Raw genomic sequence first — 22,304 nt, 5'->3', positions numbered from 1 at the left:
GAAATAATGAAAGATCAAGAGTTGCTACAATAGAAGCTCACATCCAGAATGATCCATTTCATGTCCTTTGACTGCATTTTCTTTGGGAAAGACAAAGCAGAAGGACATCAGAAAAGTTAGGTGGACATTTTTTTCTCTAACCAACCTACAACTGAAAAGTTTAATTATTTTTCTGAGAAAAACTTCATAAACCAGCTGGTTTATTCAAACCTTCCAATATGGACCTTACCTTACTGTTTTACATTCCTCTGTGAACTTTTACAGAGTTATCCAGGCAGATAATGTGATATAGTAGTGCTTGATTTGCTTTTTTGCATATTATTTTCACATACTGTCTTAGGATGAATCTAGGATGCTCATCTGATTTAAATAAAATGTAGGTGAATTTGACTTGCCCAGGAATTGATGCTGGGTAGTAAATAACTCCTCTGCACATCACAGGTCCTGATTGGTTTTGGGGTTTTTTGGGTTTTTTTTTTTTTAAGGATTTGGGAAGCTTCTGTTACTCAATGAGGCATAAACTATTTCAGTCAAAATAAGCACAAGCTCTCAACCAACAGAAGTGTGTCAGGATTAAATTCTTGAGTAATATGGGATCTTTTCAGGAAAAGAAGGAATTTTTTTTCTTCCATTCCTCATCAGGGTTGCTTTTAATTTTTCTTTTCATTAGCTTTAGTGTTGTTTTTATTCCTTCTTGCATGCAGATGTTCTTTTGCTTTGCAGTAATTATCAGTGTGTCAGTGCTTGCTGATGCATTTATTGCTTCCTTCTGCACAAATTTCCCAAAAGAATTTGCTATATTGGGAAAACAGCTGTTTCTCCCTGCCTCTATTTACAGCTCATATAATTTCAATGCATCACCAGTCTCACTCTAAAGATTCTTTAGCAGAAAAAAGTTATACAAAGTTTAGTTGTACGTCAATTCTGTGGAGAAAGCACATTGAATGTATAATCTGTCTCTAAACCAAGAGCTTTAAAATCCCGAGGAGCAAGGTAATGGCACAGCTTCAGAGTTCTGCAATGCAGTTAATTTTGTTTCAAAAAATCTATGAAGGTCTAAGACAGTTAATAATCATCAAGCATTTCCTCAGTCTGGTCTATGATTTGAGGGTGGTTTTTTTTTCCTGCTAAGTAATTTTAATAATTATGTGCTACAGAGCAGTACTGTTAAAGATGAAAGCTAGAAATGCTTAGACCTTGCTTTGAATTACTCTGTTTGAAAGCAAGGTCCTGAAGAGGAGAGTTTCTGACATTTTTTTTCTTAATTTTTCTGTCATAATTCTGACACTCACCTAAAAATATACTATACTGCATCAGTGATAACTAGCACAAATTCGGGTAGTTGGAGATTTGTTTCTAGGGTGATGGGACCGTGGATTTTACATTTGCTGATTTCTTTTATTAAATAATTGATCGAGTTCTATTATTTCTAATGGGTTAATTTCTTAGAACTGATGGAGCTCTGTTAGTTTTCCTGGAAGTTATGAACACTCAGCTCCACAGAAATTATGGGAAAAAGCATTTGACAGTTTCTGGATTTTCTTTTTAAGAAGCATTAAAGACAAGGATTAAAGTATCAGTACATTTCAGTTTTGTGAGCACATATGAAATTCAGAAAAAAAGAGAAGTTTTGAAAATACTAATTTTTTTAACACTTTTCCCCCCCCCCAAAAAATTTTAGCAGGAAGGAATGGATTCTCCATTTTTCTATCCAATTTTACATCATTGTCTATTCCTCTTCACTTAATTTTAGCATAGGCTACACTTTATTCAGGCTACTACAATATAAACAGCTTATTCTATTTATACTTTTATAATACTTGAACTTGTATTTGAAGAAGTGTGCAGGTAATGATGCATGAAGCAATTACTTCAGATGCTGAGGATGTTTTGTTGTGTCATATTAAAATATGATTTCTGACTAAGGCTATCGAGCTAGAAAATCTGAAGAGTCCAGCATACTAATATTTGCATTGTAAAGAGCTGTGTGCTCCTAGAAAGCAAGTGGCAACAAGAGTTACCTTCTCTGGGTTTGTTTTCATAATCCCATCTCATTTTCTATACACCATGTGATAGATGATCCCTAATGCAGCAAATGGGTATCAAGAAACAGAGTTGTGGGACAGCAGGTGAAGATGAGTGTTACAATTAGGAGTTTTTCTGGTTTATTCAATAGGGGAGATGCGGTGGAGGTGTCAACCTGTTTCCATGTCATGTGGAAGCATGTAAGAGTTGTCTGCAAGTTTGCAGGTTGTTTTAACTTATATGTGCATATGCATACATATGTGATGTGTGTATCAAGTTAGACTTCAAAATTCCTTGTGACATATAATTAAGTATTTAATCAAATTATTGTTTTGGTCTTATTATAAGATTTTTTTGAGGAAATGCAAATAAAATAGGTATCTGCAGATGAGATTGAAATGCTAACTACTTAGACATAAGAGCGAAATAGTCCACTGTATTAAGTAAATTATTCACAATAATTTTCACAATATTTAACAAAGTTTAACAATAAATTTGCTTCTCTCCACCAAGGTCCATCCAGCATAGGGAAACAGCATAGGTACTCCATGATGCTGCTCAGATTTTTCTTGTAGTTTTAGGAAGCTATGATTATGGGTTTAAGGCTTTTCACTGAGCAAGGAGATTTCCTCAGTTTTGACTTTGCTGTTTATAAAGTCATAACTAATAGGAAACAGCAGCAAAACTGACTTCAGCAAGGGCACTCTAGCAGGGAATTAGAGACTCAGTCACGGCTGCCAGGGCTCTGCTTCCAGGCAATCAGATGTCCTTGTCACACTCTGTGCTTCATGACCAGCAGTTTGGGTTGGACTATTCATCATGCCCACAGCAGTAAATACTCCTGTTATTATATTTCCCATCATGGAAAGATGGGAAAACTCTCATTTAAAAAGCACAAAGCAAAGCAAAGAAAAAGGGAAACTTTAAAATGAGTAATTCTAGAGTGTTTTCCAAGTGATATACTGAAATGTTTCCAAGTATGTCTCATCAATATATAGGCTAAAGTTTATGTACATATATGTCTATATGTGTATGGCCAAAGAGGGGATGATTCAGAAAGAACTCTACTGATAGAGTTCATAGGGCACTTGTTATTTTTTGGATTTATAGAAACTCAGCAGCTATCACAGAATGAGAAAATAATCACTGTATGTAACAGGAAAGATTCTGTTGTGTATTAGGACTTAACCTTCCAAGGACACAGCTTTCCCAGAGACATGTTTTAAAGAGTAAATAATCTACGAAACCTCAAGTTTTCAGAAGATGTGCAAACACAGCTGCATTAAGGTCACATTCAACAATGTTCTCTCTGTTGAAGAGGATTCTCAGGTACCTACAGTGGCTTCTACTGATATCTGAGTGTAGGTATTGTCTTCCCCCTGTTCTTAGAGTGTTTTTTCAAAATAGAAAGACTTTAATGATTTCTGTCCTTTTTAGTAGTTTTAGCCTGGTATTTTTTTTCTTCTAACAGTTGTTTTTACTTTTACAATCTTTGCTGCTGTGCAGCTAAGTGGATCAAAAACCACTAAAGCATTTGGGGAATTTCTTAAGAGATAAAAATGTCGTGCTATGAAAAAGTAGATTTCAGTACCATGCACTTCTGGAAAATTTAGTTAAATGAAAGACAAACTATCAGAATGTTCTCTTTTCCTATTTAAACAACATTGCTGCCTTTTAGAACTTGTTTTTTTCAGAAATGTGTTATACTACTGATTTGTTAGCAGAAAACTGAGACAGTGACATAAATCACCTCAAAATGGATAGGAATCTGAGTTAGGTTTCTCAGTACAATAGAAAAATTGAAGTACAGGAAAACCTGTTCACTAAATAGTGGTATGGGCACTGAAGGAATGAATCCTAAAACAGCTGACATTCAATGCTCTGTAAATACCACAACTTGTAAATTGATGGCTGAATGCAAAAGGATGGAGGGAAAGGATGAGAAAGGAACTTTTCTCTGCTTTATAATACCTAACAATACAATCTTTGTAGTAAAAATCAAACTTTGCATGTAACTAACACCAGTAAATGTAACTTCCAAAGAATTTTGGATGTTGTACTCTAAAGTCTTTAATGGCATCTGAGCTCAGTTGCTGGCAGGCATGGCTTCATGATGGCAATATCAGCCCTCCTGTGCTACTCAGCAGTACCAGACTGATTATATTATATATGATTATATTATGTCAGTTTAGCCAATCTGGATTTAGACTGGAATGTTTTCTTGATCATCCTTATCCTACCTGGGAGAACAAATGAAATCCTTTGTAATGAAACCCAAGAGTGATGAGGATATACAATCTAACCTTACAGATGAGAGTGTCAATTCAATCTAGCAGATTTTTCCTTTTGTTTTTTTTTAATTTTTTTTAATAAATGTATTAACAAAAATGCAGTCTTGACAAATGTCAAGATATTGTAAACATTATACCACATTTTACATCAGTCTAATTGTCTTAAAATACATTATTACTCTAGTCATTGAAAACCCATTGTTACATGTATATGAGGAAAAAAGTAGAACAAAAAAAGTAAAGAGATAAATAAAAGGATCCTTTTTTCACTAGGGGAAAAAAAAAGAAAAGATTGCAAAGATTAAAGCATTATGCTCCTTTAGCTCAGCACCCATAGTCTTTGAAGTGACTAATAATACTTCAAAATTATTCAACGTTTTTCCCAGCTCCTTTGACTTATAGGCTCTCATACAATATTCCCAGCCTCAGAATCAAAGCTTTCCTCTTTGTTCCAAACAAAGCCCTTCGTGCCAGGTCTTCAATCTATTTCTTGAATTTGTGTCAATTCTTACTGCTTTCACATGCAATTTAAAACTTGCAGTCCTGGGAGGATGTTCCTCTCAAAATAAATGCTGCAGGTACCACTTTCAACAGTGACACTGCCACACTGTTCATTTGTCATTATTATATTTTTTTTAGCCAGACAAATGAATCAAAATTTATGTACCTAAACAGACCTACAGAAATGAAAGGGGCTAAATGTGAGGGAAGGCAGTATTTTATGACCTTGGTTCCTACAGAGAAATCAGTAGAAATGTTGGCATTTTCTGCAATAAGGCTGTATTAAATCTTTTACCAACCATTCTGTCCTAAATAATCCTTAAGACCTTAGTCCTAGGTATCATTTTTTTCAACCTTTTAAATTCAGTTCCTGGCCAAAGAGAGAAAATAAGTATTTTCTCTTTTTTTAACTGGAAGCAATAAATTTAGTATCAAATCTTCTAGTGAGAAAGAGCTTAAGCCTTATACATTTTTATAGTGATGACTAATTTTCCATAAATTTAAACATACTTTCAACTAGTTTCTTAAAAATAAATAATAGGAAAAATAACAAACAGTTGCTTAAATTTTATGCCAAATTTAAGTATTCACCAAGTACAATCTCTGAATAAAAGCGATGATAGTTTGAAGTGATAAGATGGTGACATGACTTTCATCAGGATCTCTGTATCTTGTCAGATATCAGTCAACATAAATGCACACTCCAAATAGGATTACTGTTATTTCCAATGTTACCATAATCTAAATCCACCCTTCAATTCTTCAAAAATATTAAAGTAAATGATGCTTGATAATTATAATCCATTTTTTCATCTATCAATATCAATTAAATAAATTTTTATAACTCTGCCATGCTTTTCAGGTCACTAAATATCTCTGAGCTAACACATACCTGAGCCATTTTAGATTTCATTTTTTAATCCAATTTTTTCCTCATTTAAATTATTTCCATTAGTGTCCACAACTGCACTGCAAAAAAGATAAATTTGGCATCATTAAGCAAAGATGGAGTAAATTGCCCTACATAACTGTAGAAATGGAGAAAGGCAAAACCTGTAAAATAAAAAGTACCATTGATATCTAAGTCTGAGGTTTTCCAATAAAAAGTTGCGTCTGGTTTTGGACTGATAGGAAAGTAGCTGTAATAAGAAAAATAAAATCTCTTTAATTTATATTTTGGACTCTTGTGACTTTAACCAGTATTAAATTATTGCATTAATATGATAGACCCATTTAAGTAGGAAAGGAGTTCATAGAGCCATGCACCAGAATGAAAGGTCACAAAGCTGTCTGTGGAAGACTCTGTGCACAGTAAAATTATGGAGCAGTGACATTCAGTGTTTTAAAATATCTGGTTGGATCAGCTTTGAACTGTGAGCTCTGGTGACTAAAGGAACGCTGGCTAATGGGAACAGCATTTGCAATAAGAAGCCTCTGCTTTAAATCTGTGGGTAAATGAGGTGTTCCTCATTGCTCAAGTTTGACAATGAGAAATAAGCCACAGTAGGACAGTACAGATAAGCTGGCCTGGACACTCAACCAGGAGAGTCCCTGGGAAAATCCACACAAGTGGATATACAAAAATCAAGGACTGAAAAGTGGAATTAATTTATAGAGAGTAGGTGGGTGTCATGGTTTAACCCCAGCTGGCAACTAAGTCCCATGCAGCTGCTCACTTGCTCCCTCTCAGCCTTCCTCTGTGCAAAGGAGACCCAGGGAGAAAAACAAAACTTGTGGGTTGAATTGAGGTCAGTTGAATAATAGAAACAAATATAATTGTTAATACTTAAGATAATATTAACAGCAATTAATAATATTAATAATAATAATTACAAAGAAAATGAGAGGGAGAGAGAAGTGATGCACAACACTATTGCTCACAACTCACTGATTGATGCCCAGCCCATCCCTCAGCAGTGATCAGGCCCCCTTCCAGCTAACACCCCCCAGTTTCTATACTGAGCATGGTGTTCTCTGGAACAGAATATCTCTCAGTTTGGGTCAGCTCTCCTGGCCATGATTCCTCCTGTGCCTTCATGCTAGCTGGAAGAGCAGGAGACATTGAAAAGTCTGATTTAGAGTAAGACAATTTTAGGAATAACTAAAACATCAAGAGTATTACTGACATTATCCTTATAGTCAGTCCAAAACGCAGCACAGCACCAGATAAAAGATTAGCTTTATCCCTGCTGAAATCATGGCAGAAGGAAAGGCAACATTTGACCCAAACATTAGAAGACTGTACTCTGGAAGTATTCAAGCTGTCACTGAAAATATTTACCTGATATTGGCAAGGATTCAGGTCACAGCTTTAGCCTTAGAATGAGATCTAGATGAGTCATGATCTTTGCATTTTATGTGAAGTAGTCCGTGAACCTTCATGGAGACTGACAGTGCGAAAATAGGAAAATCACAGCCTGACATGAGCTGCAGGTAAGCACTGAACTGTGGGAATGAAGGGCTCACTTTCATCTTTATTCATCCAGAACATAATATGCCTAAGCTGAGCTAATGAAATAGCAAATGCCTCAATATAAAAGACAATTGAAAAGAACCAGAACCGTGGTTTTTTCTTTTCATAGGAGTAAAAATAGCCTCACACAGACTTTCTGATAGCAGCTCAGACATTGTACTGACACCAGTAAGTCAGATGAGATTAAAATTAAATAACAAATGAGAATGAGAAGCAGCGTAGCAGAGCCATTCAACATGACAGAAGTGCAGCATTTGAAGAAATAACATGCTTGAGTGATCCAGCAAATAACACTATCTGCTGGCAGTCAGCTGCACTGCTCAGTGGAGTTTGTGCTTTTGGTAATGAGTTTCCTTGGTGATTCATTGGCAGGTGATGCATGGAGGGAAACGTGGAAGCACAGCATACAGCTCTGAGAAGCAGGTGGTATCCTCCAGTGATAAACACTGCTTCAGGACTGTAATAATGGTATAGAAAACAGGCAGACAGGAAAGCCTTTCACAGCTCTAATGACACTGAAATATGGTAATTTTAGAAACAGGATTTTTTTACAAACTTTGAAGCCATATGGAGCATCATATGTTTTACAGCATCTGCTTGTCAGTTTAAAGAGAAATAGTAAATTTGCATGGCAAAATAATTTAGCGAAGTTTGCAGGGACTGTGTGCAAATGGAAAGAGATATTCTGGAATCCTTAGAACACCCACAAAGAAAATTTTTAACAGGCTTTTTTTTTAAGTTCAAAAAATTAAAAGAGAGGTAGATGATTTTAAAATGCTCAGTTGTCATGTTCTGATCACACCTTGTCTGATGGTGCTCACTAGCTTTGGTCAAGCTTTTAAGTGAAATCCAGTTAATTTTGTTTCCTATTGAAATTAGGTGTCTAGTATTTTTACACTGCACTTCCCTAATTGGATGCATGTGTGAATTGTATGGAGCATATCTTTGACTTGATAATGTTAAAAAAAAATCTAATTTCATTCACATTTGATGGAGGTTAAATTCTTTAAAGGTTACATTTCCACCTGCTTAAGGAAAATTAAGGATTGGTGTTGGGAAGACTGCTATACAGAGAGAAAAGCCACAAGAAAGAGGATCAGTAAATATCATCTAATTGTCCAAATAGCTGCAAATTGCAGCTCAAGCAGACATCTCATATTTGTTGACATTTTTCTGACTATCTAGAACTGTGTTTGTCTTGATTAGTACACATTTATTTATATTCCAAAGGAACATTCTTGAGCATCTTTAACTGAGAATTTTTACAGGTCAGTGGTTGGTGTTGAGTACTTGATTCTGTTTATACATACAATTGCTTTATAACAAATGTGCAAGACTTAACAACATATAAGTAACCCAGATAATCAGGAATATAATGGTCAGTGCTCAGTCTCTGACAGAAAATTCTAAGTATTTCATTAAATATTTCAGATGAATTAAGACTTCTAAGATTTTCTTTCCTTTTTACTTGTTCATTCAGTGTGGTTGGTACAAAATAGCAAGGTGATGGTTTTCAACACCCCTTCTCTTTTTAAGATCATCATCATCATCATCATCCAATCTTTTCTGTATAAATAGGGGTTAATTTCAGGGAAAATAAAGTAAATGTCCATTTTTAATAATTGTACTATTTTTTAATTTTTAAAAATATATTTAGCATTTTATATTTGGGCCTTTTACAGTCTTCTTTAGAAAATTAAAGGCTTAGAAAGAGTAGTTTTGTGGCCCATGTTTATGGCAAAGAAAAACCTTCCCTACGATTTTTTTTTAGTCTTTTTTTTAATCTGTTTGTGGTTAATTATATTGCATCCATGAAAAATACCAAAGTTTTTATAGCTCTTTTTCACAGCCATTAATTTTTCAGCTGAATCCTCTGTTCCACTTCATAAGGCAGCCATGGCAGCCAGTGTTGCTGTACAGCAGATGGGATGGGATATGTTCCCAGCAGCCCAGGTTGCTGTAGATCTGAAGGAGGGAAAGTCAGAAAATTATGGGATGTCCAGACTAAGCTTTTCAATTTCTACCCTATTTCAAGCCCCAGCTTTTCTGCACTTGTACTCCATTGTGCTACCCCGTGCTGAGTGATGGTCCTGCAGCCCACATGGTGGTCTAGGTCAGGAAACAAATGCTTCTGAAAAATAAGGAAGGGAGGAAAATTGCTTCCAGCTGGACCATCCCTGAGCCATCCACCTACATGAACTCTTGTGCCAGGAGATTGGGCAGGGAGGATGGGAGGCTCAGAAGGGCCCCAGGACAGGAAAGTAGGGAATCAAAAGGTACTAACACCAGAACAAGCTTTAGGAGTGAATAGGTTGTGATTCATTGCTTTATGATAATCCAAATTTGTGTGGAGGTGACACCTATATTAGATTATAGTGGGCACAATATCCTAGGCTGGTGAATTAAAAAATTATTTTTACTTTATAGTAGATTGTAAGTGTAAAGTCTCCTTACATCCAGCTGATGTCAGTAGTGTATCAAATATTTTATTAGGTAATAGCTGTATTAAATATGACTAAAGAAAACCCTTTGAAATCTTACTGCAGTATACAGCTAATATTGTCACAAATGATGATCTTGTTTATTGTCACAAAGTCTGCCCTTGCCAGCAAAGATAGAGTGGGCCATGAAAATGAAAACCGCTCTTTTGAGATGCATTTCATCTGCCAGTTTTATGCCTGGAAACTTGTCTGTATTTGAAGAAAGTGGCTCACATCTTATGCTGATGTTAACTCTCTAAATAAAACTTGTGGGATGATTGAGATTGGCATGCTCATTCATGAGAAAAAGAAAACCAAAACAACCCGGGGAATCTTGGCATTTACACATTAATTGTGAATCTTGTATGTGGGATGTAACACAAGGCTGTGTTTCCCTACACCAGACCAAGTGCTATGTTGTGCTTCTAAGCATCAGATGATGCTGTGAATTAATGAGCACTCAAGAGTTTGATAATAGAAACTAAATGTGCTCAACACTCAGTGTGATCCAAACACTAAAAATTCATGCCTGTGCTCATAGTCACATATACAGAAATGTTATTACAGGCTTTGATATTGCATTAATATAATCTTCCAAAGCAAACTGCTTACACTTTGAAGATAACTTGGAAGGTCTGGCTACACTTGTTATTGTATAGAACTTCAAAGTCAAAATGAGTAGCAGGGGGTGTTTCACAGACTGGTGTGGGAGCAGGCCTTGTGCCTTGCCATGCAAACAGGCTCAGGTGCCTTGGGGGAGCAGAGCTTGCCTTGCAGCCTGGGCTGTCCCTTCACCTTCCCCAGAAGAGCAGTTTATTTTGGAAAGTGGACCAGTTCCCAGGTTGGTTGACTGGAATTCACGAGCTGTTGTGCTCACACATGAGAGAGATGTAGTAGTGGGTACAGATGGGTGGGTGAGAAGTGTGAGGTGTTGCTTAGGTGTCACCTGTGGAAGCACATGTCACCTAGTTGCGTTGTATTTATAAACATAGATAAAAGCACAGGAACATTCATATTTAACTATTATCATTTGAGATGCCTGTTTGGAGAACAAATCAAAGCAATGTGGCAAAGAACCAGCCACTGTAAGGACCTCAGCACCTTGTCAGCTGGGTATCATCTGTGTGGTCTGAGCAGCATGGACACAGCTGGGGTAGCTGTGGCAGCTGCGGGCAGCAATGGGCACGGATCTGTCTGCACATCTGTACAGAAACACCATGCTTTTGTTTGGATGGTATTGCTCTTATTCAAGGCTACACACTGTTTAGTTCATGAAATCTGTTTAAAGCCAGTACATTCCCAAACACATCACTTTGTCCCCTTCATTTCCATGAGGTACTGTTTTACTTTTCTGACATTAATTTATTTATGTGAACATTTATATGACACATCAACAGCATTGCATTACACTGCTTACCAGATGACAGAATGTGACATAAGAAAAACTACTTTGGTGAAAAGCTAAGGATTTAATAGTCTTTTGATGATGATGGAAGTTATTATTCAGAGTGAGAAAGTGTTTCAGAATGAGGTTTCCGGAAATTAAAACACTAGGTGGTACAGCCATCTGATTTAATTTATAATCTTTTCATCACGGTGAACATATTTCCAATTCAGTAGCAGGCATCTAATGTTCTATGATGTTGGTTAATGATTTCTCAGATATTCCATATTCACCAAAGCTTTTCTCTTTACATCTGTTCTGTAGATGAATTTGCATTTTAATTAAAGTGTTTAAATGAGTGATATTAAAGCCTGTAAAAGAGAATATAATTTTCACATCCTCTCTAAAGTGATTTTAAAACACTGAGTTTAATCCATTGTATGACATTAAAGTTACGATCAATTTATATTTATTATTTTCCAGTTTATTTAATAGTTGCTCTATTTTAATTAAGAACTGTAAATTTAATGTTGTTTAAATTAATATAATATAAACTACATTGTTATAGCATTGCTACTATGCTCTGTGAAACACGACTTCCTGAATCTTTATTATTTTGTTCTTACAGTGTCATAAAAATCTAAGGCTTTAAGTATATGCCTCATAAATTACACCATTTCATAAAGATTAGTAAGTGATAAATTAAATACATTGCATCTATCATTTCAAGAGGGTTTATCCCATCTCTTTCTTAGTGATCTTTTCTAAGTGTCAAAAGCATAAACAAATGTTGATTAGATAGTAGAATAGCAGAGAAAGATAGCTGACTACCATTTAGAGTTAAATATATAATTACTATACTATACATTGCCCTAAAGGAATGCTCTAAAGATTGCCACTTTCAGTTTCTTGTCTTCAGGAAAACTCTATGTTCTCCACAATTTTTTCTAGAGATCCAGCAGGATGGACACATCATGCCTACTCTTGCTGTTTTCATCTTAAAAACTTGAATTCCACACAACTTTTCCTTTAAGGACTTTTTTTTTTCCCCCTATAAGTGTGACAGAGGTCCCTCATGTTCCAGTGAGGAGTTCTGTCAACAAAGATGAGACATAAAAATTATTGTCTTAATAGTCATTGAAATAAAGCAGGAAAACAGTAACATTTTAGGCAACTTGTGAAGTTCTTTGTATTCTTGCTAGGAAATAAGCTTTCCTCCATAGCTGATGCTCCTAAATGCTTTAGGATGTCTTCCCAGGGCAGTTCACTTGTTTCATGATGCCAGCTGAAGTCTGTTTACCCGTGCTCACAGACCTACTGACCTGTGTCAATAAGGCCCACCTTTTCCCATCACTTTGTCTGTATAAACACAATTCTTCCCCTGGTTCCTCTAACCTTCTAGTGTGTCGCTGCTCAGTGTTTCAAAAGATGCATTCTCTCATGCAAAGCGTATTTCTTTTAATTCAATGTTAACTTGATTCAAAGTCATTCAAGCAAAGCACAGAAATGGAATTCAGAATTACTCTACAGGTTTATAGCATGCTTACCCAGCATCTTGTGCCACCAGACAAAAAGTTGCTGCCAATAAAACTGCACTGCTAACAAGAAGACTTTAGGTTTTTGAAACTGGATTTTGTAATCTTCTTAGACAGGTGTGATCATGTACCATTGTATCAGTCTTTTGCACACACAGTTATAAACTGCATAAAGCAGTTCCTTCAGAAGTATCTAGTATTCTTACAGGTGCGGTGATTTGGGCAATATTTATTCTTAATGGTCTTCATTAAGCATAGAGTATTACTTTTTGTATCTTAGTTTTTGAACTGAATAGCATTTATTTTCTAAATAAAACCAGATTTCAGGTCCAAAAATATGCTTGTAAGTGGTGAAAAGTTTTTTTATGTGTGTTGGAAATGATTTACACTGTGATATGATATCTGTGAAGAAGGGGATGCGGAAACTAAAATAGTTTTGTTTTGCAATACATGTATTTTATGTTTTGAGGGAAATAAAACAAAGATCATACCTGCCATTGTCTTATGTGTCTCATGAGTTAGCCTGGGACAATTCAAGGAGTTGTGGGTTTCATGCTGCTCCATCAACTGCTTCATTCTTAGTTTAAAACTCAAAAGGAAGTTGTAGCAGCCTGGGTTGCTCTGTGATCTTCATTGTGTTACTCTGATATTCAGTGCCTGCTTTTTCTGTTTCTTGAGTGGTAACCTCCTCAGCAGTCAGGGAGCCAGAGATAAGCCTTTGGACAGTTGATTGCAATGACTTACTTGTTGTCCATGTTCGAGATCATATTTGAATTTGTACAAATCTGCCTTGATAGCCCCCTCTGCCTTCATGCTCTGCAGTAACAAGTGCTATGAAGTTAATGAAGACTGCTTCTAGAAGAGCTTAGAGTTAAAAACTATTTTGACAGAGAGTATACAATACTCATAAGAGCAGATAGTATTTAGCTGGAAGAGGTATGAGAAAAAAGAAAAGAGGAATTTTCCCTCCTTCTCCTGTTCCCTCACCCACAGATCTTCAGATTGGCACCCAAAGTGAATATTTGAAAGCAGGCAGGGAAATTTGCACTTCAAAATAAGTGGGTTTAGGTTTTATTCAATAAAAAGGTTAGTTTAAGTCTTGAGACTAAAGTGTATTAATTATAACATCTAGTTAACAGAGAGGAGACTAGATATGAATCAATTAACATTTTCAATTTTAGTATAAACCCAGCTTTGACACCTTTTTTGCCCATATTTACAGTATTCTTTTCCTCTGTGGTATTAGCAAGTATATAGGTTTTCATGGCATTAAAAAAATGTCGTATCAGTAGTTCCATAATTTTTGTCCTTCCTTAGAAAGGTTTAAAAAGTTATTTGAACATGGTTTACTCTAGGAAGACATACTAAGAAAGAAATATGTGGAAGAGATTAAAAAGGAGACTGAAAATTAAAACTGACATACAGCCTTGGTGTATGTATGAAGAGAGTGTTAAAATAAAAAATAAGCCCACAATTTTTTTTTCTTTGTCCATGGTATTTTTCTTTGTCCATAGTAAAGTACTACTGTACTTTATAACAGCTGGTATTAGAAAGATTATAGTACTGATATATAATAATATAATGCAAAATAATACTGATATATTATACTGATTTACAATATTATTTGAAAAACTAAGAAAATTCTAATCTTTTATATAATGAGAAAAATATTTCTGTTTCTTGAAATAGAGTCAAAGCAGAAACTGTTTAAAGCATGTTGCTGAACATTTTCTTGTTCAGCTCTGCTGTTCTACCAACAGGCTTAAGAGGGCAGCAAAGAAACTCCTAGAAATACAAACACTTTTATTAGGAAAGAAATATAAACTAATAACCACTTTCAGTGGAAAGATTGATATTATAAAGTGACTGAGAAATAATGATTGCAAAGCTAATTGTCAGAACATTCCTGAAAATGTGTTTTTCTACTGTCAGAATCATCTTCCTGCTGCCTATTACCATTAATAGGTTTTCTGGAATACAGTCAAGTAACACTGTTTGCCTTATAGTCATTCTGAATGAAAAACAAAATTACTTACAGCCTCACTGAAGATTTGTTGCCTGAAATGTATAAGTAATACTCTGAAGAGAGACCTGAGCCCCAAGGTTCCCTGTCACAGGAAGGCGATTTTGGACACCATACTCTCTGCTGTTTAATGGGGTGCCTCTTGCTGTCCTAAACTGGGGTCTCCTTCAGCAGGCAGGTGAGAAATGCTCTGCCAGAGTGTCATTCTGAGCCTGGCAATTCAGGTCCCATTGCAAAAGAGCTACAAAGTGCCAAATGGTAAGGATCCATCTTTTCCTGGATTGCTGCCTAATCTATTCAGTTACTGTGCAAAACAAACGTGCTCCTTTTCTTCTCCCTCCATTCTGTGCTTGGAAAGTCAGGTGGACGTGGAGTACTGTGCTGGATTCTGTCTCCAGATATGAGTGGATGAGGCTTTTTCCACACTCCTCCAAACCACAGCTGAGCTTGCTGTGTTTCCTGCACTTCCACATGGGGAATTCAACAGGTTTAAAGTGCCTCCTGGCTTGGGCAATCAAACTGTCTTTTACAAACATGAGCATTTCCTGTCGAAACTATCAGTTTTATACTTGGAGTTCAGCCTAAACAATGTGCCTTAGTCATGAAAGTATTTGTGGTTGAGCACTATTTAAACACAAATGTGTCTCTGAACAGAGGCAGTGCTTAAATCATTAGGCCAGGTTTTTCTCTGTGAAAATTACATAATTTCTTCTTTGTCCAGGTTTAGCACCATGGTCAGAATATAAATGAATGGAAATTTATGATTACCGAGGTTGACACAATAGTATATTTCAAAACAAGGTAAGGTACTCTAAGGTCTTATTTTAATATTAGAAAAGAGCCTTTAGTGACCTTAATCCTGTAAAATGCTGCACCATAGGAGAGCAGCCCATCAGACTTGAGCTGGCTCAATGAAGTGCTCCCAGTGCTTCTGGTTTCCTTCTGTGCCAGCACTCTTGTTTCAGTATCTTACTGGAGTAGCTCAAAACTTATGGCTGTACCTTTCTTAAACCATTGCTTTTATTCTTAAACTCACACAGTAGGTTCAATTTACTATCACTGATTAGACTGAGAGACACCTGTGAGAAATTTGCACTTAAAATGTTTTCCTTTTAAATTTTTAAACTGTTTTTTAATTTTTTTAAACTTTTTGCCACTTTAGTTGGCACTTTAATGTTTGGCCACAATTCATCTCTACTTTCCCTTCTGATGCTGCTCATGTATCATGACTTGTCTGATGCTATATCTTTAGAACTGCTGTGCAATAAAGTACAACTTGCTTTTCACTTCAGCTTCTGGAAATTTATATTCGTGTTAAAAAACAGTAAGCAGGAAGAAATGAAATTTATTTTAGAGAAAGAGAAACTGATCCAAAAAATAATTAGAATACAATAGATTAGAATTAGCATTTTTCTTCTACACAGCAAAAAAGGATGGTAATTCTAAAATTTCACCTCACAGTGGGAGATGAAAAGATGAAAATAAAAACTCAGTGTTGAGAAGTAATGAATTATCTTTTCTGGATATGTTTTGCATGTCCTTGCATAAAATGCATATACTGCAAATGAGATGTTGAATATGGGAAGTATAATGCACCTATCATACAAATGCATGTCATGGTAAATAGTTGCTTCTGCTCATACTGACTAAAAAAGTTGTTCACTCTTGATTTAGAGTGTTTTTTACTTCTTTTTTGTTGTTTTAGAATAATATCAAAAGAGCAAAGTTAGTTCTGGCTCCAAAGTTTAGAGGAAAATGATAAATGAACCTATATATGCATTCGAATTCAGGAATAAAATTATTGTATTTTTTTCAGTTAAATTACTAAGGGAAAGGAATTTTATGACATTAATTTGAATTCATTTTTTAATGTTCTTTCTGTAGTAGTACTGTTTGTAATTTGAAATTGTGCTGTAATATTCTTAAATAAATAATATGTCAAGGGACGGTGTTTGAGCATTCAATGAGTGTAATTAAATGGCATTCTGATCCCTGCATTGTTCCAGATAAAGTTGTTTGGGCCAGACCACGGCAAGATGCTGAAGTAACATGCAGGCATCAGTGAGAAGGCTGAAACAGCTGGAGCTGGGCTGCTAGAGCTGCAAACTATGCTCTTACCTAAACCTATGTGAGAATAGTGCTCATGCTTGTGGTACCTACAAACTTGTTGAAGGAGATGTTTAGAGCCCCACCACCTGTGCTGCACACCTGCTAGCAGGCAGTCTGGCAGCTTTACACACTGCTTGGGGACTTTGGAATCAGTGCCTTACAGGAGACCCCAAGTCCTTTGTGAACAAAGCACATGTCATTGCACAAAAGCAGATGCAAAACAGCGAGAAAAGCAGAAACCACTGCAGTGTGTTCTTGTAAGGGTCATCCTGGGTCTCTTTTTAGGGACAGAAGGGAGCAGGATATGGTGATCAGGACGTCTTCAATCCATGTAAACTTGGCAGCAGCCCTTACAACCTGGTCATGAATAGCAATGGGTACAAAATCCCTCTGCTATTGTAAAGCCTCAGAATACATCACAGGAATTATTTCATAGCATCAGTGAAGCCATTGGGTGCAGGTTGCCAAAAGTACTGAACAGGTATTAGCTCTCATTGCACTGTTGGAAAATCAGTTTGATAAATGGAATAAATGACATAACTGTGCTGGTTTTGACTGGGGTGGGGGCTATGTTTTGGACTTGTGCTGAAAACAGTGTAGGTAACACAGGGATGTTTTAGCTGTTGCTGAGCAGTGCTGACACAAAGCCGAGGCTTTTTCTACCCATCACAGCACTCCATCCGCGAGGAAGCTGTGGGTGCACAAGGAGCTGTGAGGTGACACAGCCAGGACAGCTGACCCCCACTGACTGACCCGAGGGATATCCCATACCATAGGGCACCATGCTTAGCATATACAGCTGGGGGAGGAAGGAGGAAGGGGGAGATGTTCAGCGTGATGGTGTTTCTCTTCCCAAAACACTGTTAGGTGTGATGGAGCCCTCCTTTCCTGGGAATGGATGACCATCAGCCTTCCTGTGCAGAATGGTGAAATCATTTCTTGTTTTCCTTGCTTGCATATGTGGATTTTGCTTTACCTGTTTAACTACCTTTAGCTCCACCCATGAGCTTCTCACTCTTACACTTCTGATTGTCTCCCTGATCTCACTGAGGGGATCAGTGAGTGAATGGCTGTGTGAGGCTTAGTTGCTGGCTGGGGTTAAACTATGACAATCAAATAATAAGTAGTGCTATTGCTGACTTTTAGGTAAATAATCTCTTTCATTTAATTCTCCAATATCTGAATAAAAAATACCCTGTATAATATTGCTTACCTTAAAAAGTCACCAGAATATGTGTTCTACAAAAATTGTTTTTCTATTTCTGTTTTTTACTTGTAAATGTTGCTTCAAAATTCAGTTTGTTGGATTAAGTTTTCCTCTTAAACAGCATTGTTTTATTGTGAGTAGCGTTTTGTTTTTGTTTTCTTTTAAAAAAACTAAAAACATTGTATTGTCCACATAACCAATCTTCTTTGCTCATTATAATTTGAAAAGAATAGATATCCTACAGATATGAACCTAGGAAAGTATTAGTCAATTAAATAAAAAGTATGCCTTTCTTCAGATACCAGGTGTGTTAATAAAAGGTAATTATGTTGACTGAAAATAAGTAAAAGCTCCATCCATCAGACATGTACATTGTTTACATCACTCTCAGTAACAAATGCCTTTTAATATGGTGGAAAATTACTAGGCAGGTCTGAAATAACTAAGCAATTACAGAAGGCTTTTGTTTAAAATTCCTCAAGAGAATGTCACAAAGAAAATGATTACCATTATTTCAACAATGAGCATAGTACAGAAGTTTCACATGAAAAAATAAGCTCACATTTAACTATCAATTAGGAGCTTTTGATATTCTGAAATTCTTTCAGCATTAGTATATCGATTTATATACCTGCCTAAATATGCCTGAATAAAAAGGGGAATAAATGCAAGTTCTAAACTTCTGCACTTTGAGTGAGAGTACTGCAGGGGAAGTTGACTGTTGTTTAGTAAATCTACTGTACTCCTTATTTAGATTGCCTGAAAAATCTCACTTATTTGTATGTGGATTTTCCTCCTGCATGTGAGCTATCAGAAAAATTTCATTCAAGGCAATAATATAGGAATAATTTAATGTAGGAATTAAAATAAGGGGAGCAGTACACTATAGGTCTTTTTTTGTTTATTTGTTTTTTTTACCATCTGCCTTTTGTATTAAATGCTGTTGGGCACAACTGATGTTCTGTGCTCAGTGCTGAAGGGGTCTTGAAAGGGTCTTAGAATATATATACATCTAGCATGTAGAATATGTTACTTTCAAGTTCAGAGAGGAAAACCTCGGTCCTTGCTCCTGCTTTTCTAGCATTAGTGTTGGATTCAGTGCTGGCACAAAACAGAAAGGGTTAAAAGCTCCTGCAGAGAGTGCAGACTCCCAGTTTGTTAGAGAAGTGTTTCATCCATTAAAATATTGAGTTGAAAGATAGCTATGACTGAGGATGGTTTGTTTTCTGGGCCACTCAGCACACCTGTGAATACCTGGAGCTAATAGGGGTGGTAGGCCCTGGCAGTGTCAGTGGCAGAGCCCTGTGCAGGGCAAGGTTAAATTTTTCTCTTTTCTTTTGAGTGAAATTGCCTGGTGGATAGCCTTAGCATAAACCCTGTGATTTTAGCTGGCAGGAAGAAGACTGCCAAAGCTCCCAGCTAAATATGAAACATTCATTTTTACTTGGATTAAATCATACCCTATGATCACTAAGGTAGGAATTACACATTATTATGATACTTCTTCTCCAAATAATGCACATCACACCTAAACTGTATAAAGATAATTCCCACTTTCAGTGGAAAACCCATGTATCCAATTTGCCTGAACTCCTGCTGTGATTTCATGCTCACCCCTGTAGGCTCCCAGTATCTGCCTTAGTTGTAAGAAGCAATAACAATAAAAGCCAGTGAAGCTAGGGGGAAAATAACAAACTTAAAAATTACAGAGTAGAGATGTATTTGGGACACAGTCAAGAGAAACTCACGACAAGATTTGACTCATCTTGTGATTTTTATCAAAGTAAACAATGTCTTCAGAATTGAAAATAAAAGCATTCTGACTTGTCAACAGCAAATACCTAAAATTATCACAGCTTTATTGTAAAAGAGAAATGTCCTTTTGATGCCTATGTCAAAAAGTTAATTCAAAGCAAGATCTAGATCTATAAAAGCACTGCCATGCATTAAAATCTGGGTCTAAAACTGCACAGAGAACAGGTATCAGGGAAATATTTTAAATTACTTTTGAAGTTTTTGTGTGTGTATGTGTTTCAGTAGAGACTAAGGTCCACCAAGTCTACCATCAGTGCTATAAATCACACTAATAAAAGCTTTTAATTTAAAGTGAGGCTTTGGATCTCTTCACAAGAGGGAAGATTCCAACAGGAGAATGGAAGAAATAAGGTTATAGGTCTGTTTTACTTTTTAAATGTTTTCTGTCATCACCTCAGACAACCATTTCTGTCCACAGATACACTCATTCTTCTGCTGTCTGAGAAAAGAAAAGCTAGTTTTTCCATTTCTCTAGCTGGCTTTATAGAACTGTTAATAGCTATCAAAGGTAGAGAGCTTGCAAGAAAGACTACACTTTTGACTCAAATCTACTGAAAGGGGAAAAAAACCGGAAGAAAACACCCAAGAAAAGCAGTGTAAGTCTGAGTCTTCAGCATCTCTAAGTAAATTTTCTGATTTCCTGCCTAAACTTTTTCTTGAGCAGTTTAATCATTAGTTCTTCCTTCAGTTTAAACCGCTTATCATCTCTCTCCCCTGTATTTATCATCTTCTTCCAGCTATTGCCAGAGTTAGTATCTTTACCCATCATTTTGCTATAACAAGCAATCTAACCTTTCCTGACCTCTCACAGAGGAGAAGTCTGCAATGCCTGTATCTTCATGGGAAAGAACAAGATTTCAAAGAAAAATTAAATCCTCTTCACCTATTCTGACACCGTTCAAGCTAATTTTTCTTGGACTTAATATGGACAGAGATGTGTACTTGTTTTATATATTATAATCTGGTAACTCCTCATTCCTAGGATCATAGATTGGTTTGGTTTGGAAGTAACATTAAATATCATCTTGTTCCAGCCCCCCTGACCTGGGTAGGGACACCTTCCACTAGACCAGGTTACTCAGAGGCCTGTCCAGTCTGGCCTTGAACACTTCCAGGGATGGAGCTTCCACAGCTTCCCTGGTCCACCTGTTCCATTGCCTCTTCACCCTCACAGTGAATAATTTCTTCCTTATATCAAATCTAAACCTGTTCTCTTTCAGTTTTTAAGGACACCCCTTGTCCTGTCTCTATCTGCCCATTCTGGCAGAAAGTCCCTTTCTGGCCCTTTTGGAGGCCATTTAAGTACTGGGAGGTCTCCCCAGACCCTTTTCTCCCCAGAACCATCCCAATTCTCCCAGATGGTCTCCACAGGAGGGGTGCTCCAGCCCTGTGACCATCTTTGTGGGCCTCCTCTGGACATGCATCTGCAGGTTTATATATTGAGGGCCCTAGAGCCAGACACAGCCCCCACTCCAGCTGGGGTGTCACAAGAGTGGAGTGGAGGGGCAGAATCAATTCCCTTGGCCTGCTGGCTGCTTTTAATGCAGCCCAGGATGCTCTTGTCTTTCTGGGCTGCAAGTGCACATTGATGGGTCAGATTGAGCTTCTCATCCACAAACACATCCAAGTCCTTCTCAGCAGGACTGCTCTCAATCAATTTATCCCCCTGCCTTTTTTGATACTGGGCGTTTTCCCAACCCAGGTGCAGGACCTTGCACTTGGCTTTGTTGAACTTCAAGAGGTTTGCACAGGCCCACCTCTCAAGCCTGTTCAGGTCCTTCTGGATGGCATCCTTTCCCTTGTGTGTGTTAACTGTGCCACACACTTTGGTGTTGTTGGCAAACTGGTTGAGAGTGCTCTCAATCCCACTCTCCATGTCACCGACACAGATGTTACATGGCACCGGTCCCAATAATGACACCAAAGGAACACCAGTCGCCACTGGGCTCTTGGACATTGAGCTGTTGATCAAAACTCTTTGATTGCAACCATCCAGCTAATTCTTTATACGAGGTGGTCATCAGTGAAATCGATGTTTCTCCAGTTACGAGACAAGGATGTCCTGCAGGACACTGTCAAGTGCTTTGCACAAGTCCAGTTGCTCTTCCTTTATCTACCTGTGCTGTGACCCCTTCATAGGAGGTCACATTTGTCAGGCACAATTTGCCCTTAGTAAAGCTGTGTTGGCTGTCACCAGTTGCTTTCTTATTTTCCATGAATCTCAGCATGTTTTCCAGGATTCTTCACCACCTTGGCAAGCATTCCATGATGTTTATACTTTTTTCTGTGAGTTATTCCTCTAATGTATCTTCTTGCACTATTTTTTGCAAAGGTAATACTTTTGCAAGTTTTCTCTTATGGGAAGTATAGGCCAAGCTTCTGAACCCTTCATCTTCAGAAATATTATTGGAAGCAAATTTACAATTTGCTGGGAGTCCTTGTACAGTAGCAACTGATTTTC

The 22,304-nt window shown here is 36.9% G+C and overlaps 1 protein-coding gene and 1 long non-coding RNA gene across 10 annotated transcripts in view; one reads left to right on the top strand and one right to left on the bottom strand.

The window, feature by feature from the left end:
- KCNIP4 (potassium voltage-gated channel interacting protein 4) overlaps positions 1 to 22,304 on the top strand; it is a 383,084-nt gene that overhangs the window by 161,270 nt on the left and 199,510 nt on the right. Inside the window, exon 1 of one of the 9 annotated variants that reach the window (XM_086891606.1) lies at positions 3,289 to 3,386. The exons of the other annotated variants lie outside the window; for them this stretch is intronic. Within the exon in view, the coding sequence (XP_086747732.1) occupies positions 3,326 to 3,386 (61 nt within the window). The 5' untranslated portion in view covers positions 3,289 to 3,325. Of the gene's footprint in view, positions 1 to 3,288; positions 3,387 to 22,304 lie in introns of those variants that run through there. 9 annotated transcript variants of the gene reach the window in all.
- LOC147652949 (uncharacterized) lies at positions 2,316 to 5,786 on the bottom strand. Its single transcript, XR_015287578.1, has 2 exons — positions 5,710 to 5,786; positions 2,316 to 2,866 (listed from the first exon to the last, which is right to left on the bottom strand). It is a non-coding gene; the product is annotated as an uncharacterized LOC147652949 (long non-coding RNA).

The sequence above is a fragment of the Cyanistes caeruleus genome, chromosome 5 (assembly GCF_971803275.1).
Source record: "Cyanistes caeruleus chromosome 5, bCyaCae1.hap1.1, whole genome shotgun sequence".
Taxonomy (NCBI): domain Eukaryota; kingdom Metazoa; phylum Chordata; class Aves; order Passeriformes; family Paridae; genus Cyanistes; species Cyanistes caeruleus.
The sequence above is the reverse complement of the archived record's forward strand: the minus strand, read 5'-3'. Positions and strand labels throughout refer to the sequence as shown.